Genomic DNA, 9,834 nt, shown 5'->3' with positions numbered 1-9,834 from the left:
TTGCTGCTTGCTGCCCCCCCCCCACAATCCTCTTCTTCTTCCTCCTCCTCCTACTCCTCCTCCTCCTCCATGAGGCTTCATTTGTGTCGTCTTGGCTTTGAAGATCACAAAAGCATGAGGAAATAATTGGGTTTGTGTAATTACAGCGAGCTTAATGAGAGCGTTCAGGAGTTCGTCTTGCCCCGCTCTCCAACTCTCTCGCTCTTTCTCTCCCTACTTCTCTCTCTCTCTCTCTCTCTCTCTCTCTCTCTCTCTCTCTCTCTCTCTCTCTCTCTCTCTCTCTCGCTGGGGAAGGTGCTATTGCTACAGGCCCTTGTGCACACACAAACAAGACACAGAACACGGACACTGAGACTTCCAAATATGCACCGATACAATCATACTCATATACACAGACATGTAGTGCATGGACGCACACACTCACACATGCACACACTCATACTCACACAGACACGCACACACACACATGCACATACACTACTCAGACATGCTCTGATCATCTAGATGATGATGAGAACAGATAAAAACACCCAACATAAAAATGGAAATGTAAATATGCTAATATGCTAATCACCTTCCACCCAACCGACCAAAGACCAAAATCAAACAGACACAACAACAGAGAGCCCGAGAGAGGGGGGGGGCAAAAAGAAAGAAAAGCAGTCCTCGATGGACAGATAAACCACTGAAGTTTCAAGGACCCGCATCACATTTGAGACACAGCGGTCACAAGCGGGTTCACATGGTGAGACACTTCCTGGTTTGACATCATTATCCGTCTTTCCGTGCTATACATCCAAATGCTCGAAACAAACACCATCACCTCCTAAAAGTTTTCCAAGTTTTTACAGGAAGTACACCACGGCTGAATGACATTAAACCAACTCACAACAGGATTTTTTTTGGGAGGGGGGTGAGCAAACATCTGGTGCCGTGGAGGCTTTTGGAGGTCTTGGTTCTGGGTGGTACAAGGCTGCACCTCAGCGCCATCATGATATCAGGTGTAAACTCATCAGGATGTGAATACAGGACACAATAGTCACACTTCATCCAATAACTCTCTGATTGTATATGCTACATCATCTGACTTAACTGAGGGATGGACACACCCAGCCGACGTCAACGTGTCAGGACCGCCTGCTGGTAATGGGTTCTGACCAGAGCATGCAGAAGACTAGTGAAGACAAAATGGTCTTGGTAGCGTGGCGGTCTATTCCGTTGCCTACCAACACAGAGACTGCCGGTTCGAATCGCCGTGTTACCTTCGGCTTGGTCAGGTGTCCCTACAGACAAAATCGGCCGTGTCTGCGGGTGGGAAGCAGGATATGGGTATGTGTCCTGGTCACTGCACTAGCGCCTCCTCTGGTCGGTCGGGGCGCCTGTGCAGGGGGGAGGGGGAACTGGGGGTAATAGTGTGATCCTCCCATGTGCTACGTTCCCCTGGTGAAACGCCTCACTATCAGGTGAAAAGAAGCGGCTGGTGACTCCACATGTATCGGAGGAGGCATGTGGTAGTCTGCAGCCCTCCACGGATCAGCGGAGGGGGTGGCGCAGCGACCGGGACCGCTCGGAAGTCGGGTAATTGGCCGGATACAATTGGGGAGAAAAAAAAAAGGGGGGGGAATACAAAATGGACACCTTCATCAGCTCACGACCCCTCCTAAGTATTCCTAAAGCACTACTTTTGTCCTCGATCTACAAATTTCCGAGATAGTGAGGGTCCTAAAGGATCAATTTCTCATCATTTCGGCAATTTCAACAATAGCATGAGTTCAATAGCATTGTCAACCAAGTCCTCCGCCAAAACAATTGTATGAGAAACCGAGTCAAACCTGGCGAAAGGCTAATTTTGACACATAATCACAGAAAGATGATGAATCACAACACATAAAAAAACCCAAACCCCGACCTTCAGCGCGGAAAACGCAAAAGGCATTTAAAACTGAATACAACTTAAAGACAGTTTATATGACACTTCCCTTCCAATTGATTACTCATTACAAAATGCACCCAGTAATGGGATTATATGTACATTTGCTGCATGATCCAATAGGCATATACTATAACTTGTAGTCAATGGGGGTTTGACTAAAAACCATCAATTACAACTGACTTTAAGACATTAATGGCTAAATCCCTTTCACCGTGCTATGTAATAACTACTTGGTCCCCGGTCCAACAATGTAATGCGATTACTCTGGATTTCACGAGAACCCAATTTTTGTGGTCATCAGACGCTCATTACAGTCTGTGGGGGGTGGGATATGAAGGGCAGAGAGGAGGACAGGGCAGAAGAGAAACAGGAGGGAAAGCTCCAGCAGAATGCGGTTGATCGTGAAGATGTGTGCAAACAAGAAATAGCAGACTTGACAACTCGACTCCTTTTGGACACTTTGCACGTATTTCATTTCCACTCCAAAATGTTTCCAACATCTTGTCTCTCTAGATAAACACTATCAACTGGAGTATATCACTACTGGTTAGCTACTATGCTAGCAATAACAAGATAGAAACTGAATGGGAGAGATGTTTGCCATTGGATGTACAGCTGCTTTTTGAGCAAAGCTAAATTATAGTATTCAAATTAAGAGGTTGAAAAGACGCTGTCCCTCTTACAATGGCTGCTGTCAAAACGTATACGTGTGGTTTTGTATGCACTGGTTTTAATCAGAGCAGCCTATTGCCACAGTAGGAACTGTGTCTTGAAGGTGACAGAGCCACCATGAGCGGGACAGATGTTCACCCAGCTGTCACTGTTTCTATGCAAGGGTAAAAACATCTGGGGCGACTGGAATGTGTGTGTGTGTGTACCTGTATATCTGTGAGCTCCTTGATCAGTCGTGGGGCCAGCTGTGCACTATTGTTTTGACAGGGGATGTGCAAGTTCTGGAAAAAAAAAAAGGAACATGCACATTCACACACACACACACACACACACACACACACACACACACACACACACACACACACACACACACACACACACACTATCAAGGCAGGATAATTATGTCGATGAAACTACTTCTCACCGCATTAAATATGATTACATATTAAGCCCTAGCAAATTACATATTACATAAGGAAAGCTATGATGATTCGTTAACAAAAGCGGCCGAAGGGTTTTGCAGCCTTCTACAGATCTGGTCACAGGAGACCAGGAACCCTCATTCACTGAGCAGTAAACTAATAATTACCTTTTCATATGGAAAGTGTTTTTCCTGTCTGATCTGATTAACCGAGAGGGAACATTCGCCCGAAATCCCAATTTGCAATCATTAACTTTATCAAAAAGTAAGATGGGCGGCAATGAGGTGCAGGGGTGTTTGGTGTACAGTGAAAAAGTTGGCATTCAAAATTGAAGCTAAAGTGGGCAGGCTAACGGTCTCAGTCACCAGATAAACATTTATTGTTCAAGTCTACAGGGCTAGTAAAGGTACACGTATTAAAAGATCCAGGGTGTCATCTCAACGCCCGAGGCCAGGATTGTCCATAAGGAGTATTTGCCATTGTTACGAGAAAAATAACAATTTTCAGAAAAAAAAATTCAGTCGATTTATTGAAGATCACCCATATTGAATCATCATCATCATCATCATCCTTCGACCGCAGTCGAGCATAATAAAGAAATTGCTTCGGTTTCTGACTGTCTTACTTGGATCTATATCCAGGCCGCTGCTCTTCTTTGTATCATCTGACTGTCGCAGGATGTAATCGATGACTACAACAAAGCGGTATGGTGGAAGAGTGTCCCCTTGCAGTATTCCAACAGTAGTCTGGAATTCTTTTGTTGGACCGTCTGCAGTTTGCACGTAGCTGGAAGCATTTTCATACCTAACGGCAACCGCATGAAAAATTTCTGACGGAATTCCACAGCTTAGAAGAATGTGCAGCACTACTTTCCGGTTTACGCTGTCAAATGCTTTGCAAAAATCGACAAAAATAATGGTTGCTTTTCTCTTGGATATTCTAAGCTCTTCAATAATTCTTCTTAGAGCCAGGATCTGAGGTGTAGTCGATCTGCTTTTGTGAAAGCCCCTTTGGTTGCGTCTTAGGATCGATATGAACTGTTATTCTGTTCAGAAGCGTTGAGTTGTATATTTTTGAAGCTATTGCTTATAGTGCGATACCGCTATAGTTTGATGGAATAGAAAAGTCTCCTTTCTTTGGCAGAGGGAAAATATAAGAAGCGGAGAGCCTTTTGGTCTATCACCCATTTTCGTTTCATTGCAAAATTTGAGTAACTGCTCATGGAAAAGTGGGTTTTTCCAGAGGATGGCTGGAATCTGGTCTGGGCCTGGAGTCTTCATTTTACTATGCTTGTTTCAGCACTTTCGCAGTTCTTTCATATCAATTTGGTCCGTTCCGATTGGTAGATTTTCTGCCACTTTATGGTTGAAGAAAGGATCACTTGTGTTGATGTCATTTTGATCCGCCTTACCCAATAGAGATTTAAAGTGTTCGTACCATGTGTGAGTACGTTCCATCGCTGTTTTTCCTTTGATACGATTCACAGCGGACATTGTTTTGTTGGTAAGGTCCCTTAGTACTTGCCATTCTGTTGAGTGTTTATGTTCGTGATGTAGTTTGTCGAGCTCGTTTGTTGTGTTTTGTATTGAAACCAGACTACATTTAAAAAGTAATCCTCCTAAATGTGGGTGGTGGATGGATGGATTGTACATGATTGTTAAGAGGATCTATACATCATGAATTAAAATGCCTCGAAGCCCTTAATAGACTAAATCTTTCTAACACTTGGTGTGTGATTGATAGATCGACAGACAGACAGACAGACAGACAGACAGACAGACAGACAGACAGACAGACAGATAGACAGATAGATAGATAGATAGATAGATAGATAGATAGATAGATAGATAGATAGATAGATAGATAGATAGATAGATAGATAGATAGATAGACAGACAGACAGACAGACAGATAGATAGAGACAGATGGACAGACAGACAGACAGATAGATAGATAGATAGATAGATAGATAGATAGATAGATAGATAGATAGATAGATAGAAAAGAAGGCTATGAGACATCTATCTATCTATCTATCTATCTATCTATCTATCTATCTATCTATCTATCTATCTATCTATCTATCTATCTATCTATCTGTCTGTCTGTCTGTCTGTCTGTCTATCTATCTATCTGTCTGTCTGTCTGTCTGTCTGTCTGTCTGTCTGTCTGTCTGTCTGTCTGTCTGTCTGTCTGTCTGTCTGTCTGTCTGTCTACCTGTCCCTGCTATCTGGCCCTCTCGCTCTCTCACCTCTCCCTGGTACAGGATGTGTCCCACCCGGCTGACCACGCAGGCGGTGCCAGAGCCAAACATTTCTTTGACGCGTTGCTCTTCCAATGCTCGGCAAAGCTGTCCCATGGTCAGGTGGCGCTCCGTCACCTTAAACTCGCCCTGAGAAAGGGAGGAGAGAGTGGGGGTGGGGTTGTTGAATAAAAGGCCAATATATATTTGAATTTTTATTTAACCAGCAATGTCCTGGAGTTGATTTAATTTTATTGACTCGTTTTGTATCCCATATACCATACACTATACTGTATGTTCATTACAGGTAACTCGTGATTCTCATCAAGTCAGGAATTTTAACAATTTCCCACTTAAAACCATTTTTTCCCTCCAAGTGTATAACTTGTAATGTAAAACTCAGCAGGATTCTAAAAAGAAACCCCCCTTTTCTAGAGGAGGGTAAAGAAGAGAAACTTAGAGACATAACGGTATAACATGCATTATTAGAACTCCTAACTTTAGCAAATCTAATTTCCTTTTCCCTCCCTCCTTCTTCCCATCTGTCTTTCTTTGTTTCTTTCACATATAAACACAAACACATGGTGTCTCTCTCTCTCTCGCTCTCTCTTTCACACACACACACACACACACACACACACACACACACACACACACACACACACACACACACACACACACAGAGTCCTTCAATCGCCTTCTCACTGTCACGCACACTCTCATATAAATGAATGCTGATTCATAATCATACACATGTGTATTTAAACTCAGTCACAAAGACATTTACTAATGCATCCCCCTCTCCTTGCCCCCCCCCCCGCTTCTCTCGCCTTACCCATTTCCTGGTGAGTTCCAGGATGCTCTGCCGGGTGACGCCCGGGAGAATAATGCCGTCCAGAGGAGGGGTTGCCAGCTCCTCCTCTGGGTAGGAAAAAAAAACAGAGCGGTGAATGAAAACGGAAAAAAAGATGGCCCATTTTAAAACACTGTAGGCGCCTCATGTTGTACTGACACGCCATAGCCACTAGAGGTCCTTTTCCCCACAGCATTCACATCATCTGATTAAACCACAGGTATGTTTTGGGGATATTTTTCAATCCGGATAGAATTATGGAGCATAAAAACAGCGGAATGTGTGCAGATCTGATACAATTACAATAAATGTGTGTTGATAAGATTTTATTTTTGTTGTTGTTCCTGTTGTTGTTCATGTGGCCAGGAAGAGCCACAGGTCAAATTTAGATGGTAAGTGGTAAAGAACGCTAAGGTCAGCTAAAGCCATGGGATTCATAAAGATTATGAATGCTATGAATGAGTCTGTGGCTAATGCTATTATGCCAAAAAGACAAACCAAAAAAAAAAACTTCCTATCAAGACCAGCTTAAAAGTAACACATTTTTTGTAGTTGTCATTTCCATACACTCATATTATGTACATACAGCACCATAAGCACATCTTCATGACCTAACAGCCAGTGAATGAATGTAGAAAAAAATATTATTTTTTTGATTTTGATATACTTTATTGATCCCCGAAGGGAAATTCCTCTCTGCATTTAACACATCCCAGCTGTGCAGCAGGGAGCAGTGGACAGCTGCCGTACAGCACCCGGGGACCAATTCCAGCTCGTCTCGCCATACCTCGGTCAAGGGCACAAACAGTATAAACCCTAACAAGCATGTCTTTTTTTTTTTTTACATTTATTTCTAGTTTTTCCCCTTATCCCACCCGATTAACCCAATGGCATATGGCCGGAACTCTTGTCGAATAACTCCCCTGGCTCACGTTTCCACAGGAAGGAGATAGTCGTAACACCAGCTTCCTTCAAACTCGTATCGGCTGCTAGCTATTTTACACGTTGAAGCCTAGCATGGATTGCATCGCCTTCAGGCTGCGAAGGAGGCGTAGGGAGAATGCTTTCAGTTGCTTGGCTGCAGGCGCCCGGGTGAGCCAGAGGGGTCGCTGGAGAACGACGAGTTCCCGAACACTACACCGATCTACACCCACTGTCCCTCGGGTAAGGGTGGCCTAATGAATGCCTTACCCCGTGGACGCTCTGGCCGTGACCGGTTACGGCGAGTCTGGGATACGGATCTCCCAGCCACGTGACGAGCGGGTTGCAAGAACGGCGGTTTATTCCGCTCGGCCACCAGAGCGGCACACGCATGTCTTTTTTGATGATGAGGAAAACTGGAGCACCAGGCGAAAACCCACTGCAGACACGAGGAGAACATGCAAACTCAATACAGAGGACGACCTGCGATAACCCCCAACACTGGACAACCCCAGAGTTCGAACCCAGGGTGTTTTTGCTGTGAGGCGACAGCGCTAACCACTGCGCCACCGTGCCGCCCAAATGAATTGAAAGATGGTTAGAGCCAGCTCTGTGAAAGTCTGAAGTACACCTTAACTGGAGAATCACATTCAGATTCAGACAACTTTATTTATCCCAGAAGGGCAATTCAGTTTTTACAATTTACCCACACCATACACAAACTCACAGACAAGTGGCAATCATCACTATGTCAGAGACATAATGAGACTGAGGCCACCAAAACTAAAAAAGGATGCACTAACGCTGTCATAGGGTACTCAGAGTAAATGAATTAAAGGAACGCAGCACACCTCAGACCTCTGGATGAAGCCAACACTTTCTATTTTTGTGCCAAATTAGAGCGATCACTGTAAAATGGTCACCAACACATAAGTTTTTTTTTTTTTTTGATTACCGCCCCCTTTTTTCTCCCCAATTGTACTTGGCCAATTACCCCACTCTTCCGAGTCGTCCTGGTCACTGCTCCGCCTCTTCTGCCGATCCGGAGAGGGCTGCAGACTACCACATGCCTCCTCCGATACATGTGGAGTCGCCAGCCGCTTCTTTTCACCTGACAGCGAGAAGTTTTGCCAGGGAGATGTAGCACATGGGAGGATCACGCTATTCCCCCCCAGTTCCCCCTCCCCCCCGAAGAGGTGCCCCGACCAACCAGAGGAGGCGCTAGTGCAGCGACCAGGACACATACCGACATCCAGCTTCCTACCCGCAGACACGGCCAATTGTGTCTGTAAGGATGCCCAACCAAACCAGAGATAACATGGGGATTCGAACCGGCGACCCCTGTGTTGGTAGGCAACGGAATAGATCACTACGCTACTCGGATGCCCAGCACATAAATTTCTAATGGCCAATGGATTGACCTAGTGACCAGGGAAACATCCTGAAATTACTACTACTACTCCTACTGCTGCTGCTACTACTACTACTACTACTTTTGTTTGCTTCTGTTAGGGATCGCCACAGCAGATCATCCGTTTCCATTTCTTCCTGTCCTCTGCATCTTCTTCTGTCACACCAGCCACCTGCATGTCTTCCCTCACCACATCCATAAACCTCCCCTTTGGTCTTCCTCTTTTCCTCTTCCCTGGCAGCTCCATATTCAGCATCCTTCTCCCAATATACTCAGCATCTCTCCTCCACACATGTGCAAACCATCTCAATCTTGCCTCTCTTGCTTTGTCTCCAAACCGTCCAACCTGAGCGGTCCCTCTAATATAATCGTTCCTAATCCTGTCCTTCTTCGTCACTCCAAAGAAAATCTTGGCATCTTCAACTCTGCCACCTCCAGCTCCACCTCCTGTCTTTTTGTCAGTGCCACTGTCTCCAAACCATATAATATAGCTGGTCTCACAACCATCTTGCAAACCTTCCCTTTAACTCTTGCTGGTACCCTTCTGTCGCAAATCACTCTTGACACTCTTCTCCACCCACTCCACCCTGTCTGCACTCTCTTCTTCACCTCTCTTCTGCGCTCCCCGTTACTTTGGACAGTTGACCCCAAATATTTAAACTCATACGCCTTCATCACCTCTACTCCTTGCATCCTCACCATTCCACTGTCCTCCCTCTCATTCATGCACAGGTATTCCATCTTGCTCCTGCCGATTTTCATTCCTCTTCTCTCCAGTGCAGTGTTTCCCAATCCAGTCCTCAGGGACCCCCTATCCTGCAGATTTTCTTTGCAACCCTGAATAGGTACCTGTTTGTAGTTATTCAACCAATCAGCAATGAATTATGTCAGATTTTGCCCACCTTGCATAATTAAGTGCTGTGAGATGATTTGTTGAGTAAGTACAAGCAGGGCTACCTATGCAGGGTTACAATGAAAATCTGAAGGATAGGGGGTCCTTGAGGACTGGGTTGGGAAACACTGCTCCAGTGCATAACTCCCCCTCTCCAGGCTCTCCTCAACCAACACCCTACTCTCGCTACAGATCACAATGTCATCCACAAACATCATAGTCCATGGAGACTCTTGCCTGATCTCGTCCGTCAACCTGTCCATCACCATTGCAAACAAGAAAGGGCTCAGAGTCGACCCTTGATGTAATCCCACCTCCACCTTGAACCCATCTGTCGTTCCAACTGTACACCTCATCATTGTCATACTTCCCTCACACATATCCTGCACCACTCCTACATACTTCTCTGCAACTCCCGACTTCCTCATACAATACCACACCTCCTCTCTTGGCACCCTGTTGTATGCTTTCTCTAAATCTACAAAGAC

The 9,834-nt window shown here is 45.1% G+C and overlaps 1 protein-coding gene across 1 annotated transcript in view; it reads right to left on the bottom strand.

Annotated features, from left to right (window-relative positions):
- The window catches only part of bcat1 (branched chain amino-acid transaminase 1, cytosolic), a 43,023-nt gene that overhangs the window by 398 nt on the left and 32,791 nt on the right, over positions 1–9,834 (bottom strand). Inside the window, exons 6-8 of the mRNA XM_056276695.1 lie at positions 6,105–6,190; positions 5,279–5,419; positions 2,812–2,886 (exon numbers count right to left, since the gene is read on the bottom strand). Of these exons, the coding sequence (XP_056132670.1) occupies positions 2,812–2,886; positions 5,279–5,419; positions 6,105–6,190 (302 nt within the window). The remainder of the gene's footprint in view (positions 1–2,811; positions 2,887–5,278; positions 5,420–6,104; positions 6,191–9,834) is intronic.

The sequence above is a fragment of the Lampris incognitus genome, chromosome 3, assembly GCF_029633865.1.
Source record: "Lampris incognitus isolate fLamInc1 chromosome 3, fLamInc1.hap2, whole genome shotgun sequence".
Taxonomy (NCBI): Eukaryota; Metazoa; Chordata; class Actinopteri; order Lampriformes; family Lampridae; genus Lampris; species Lampris incognitus.
This window is presented reverse-complemented; position numbering and strand designations above follow the sequence as displayed.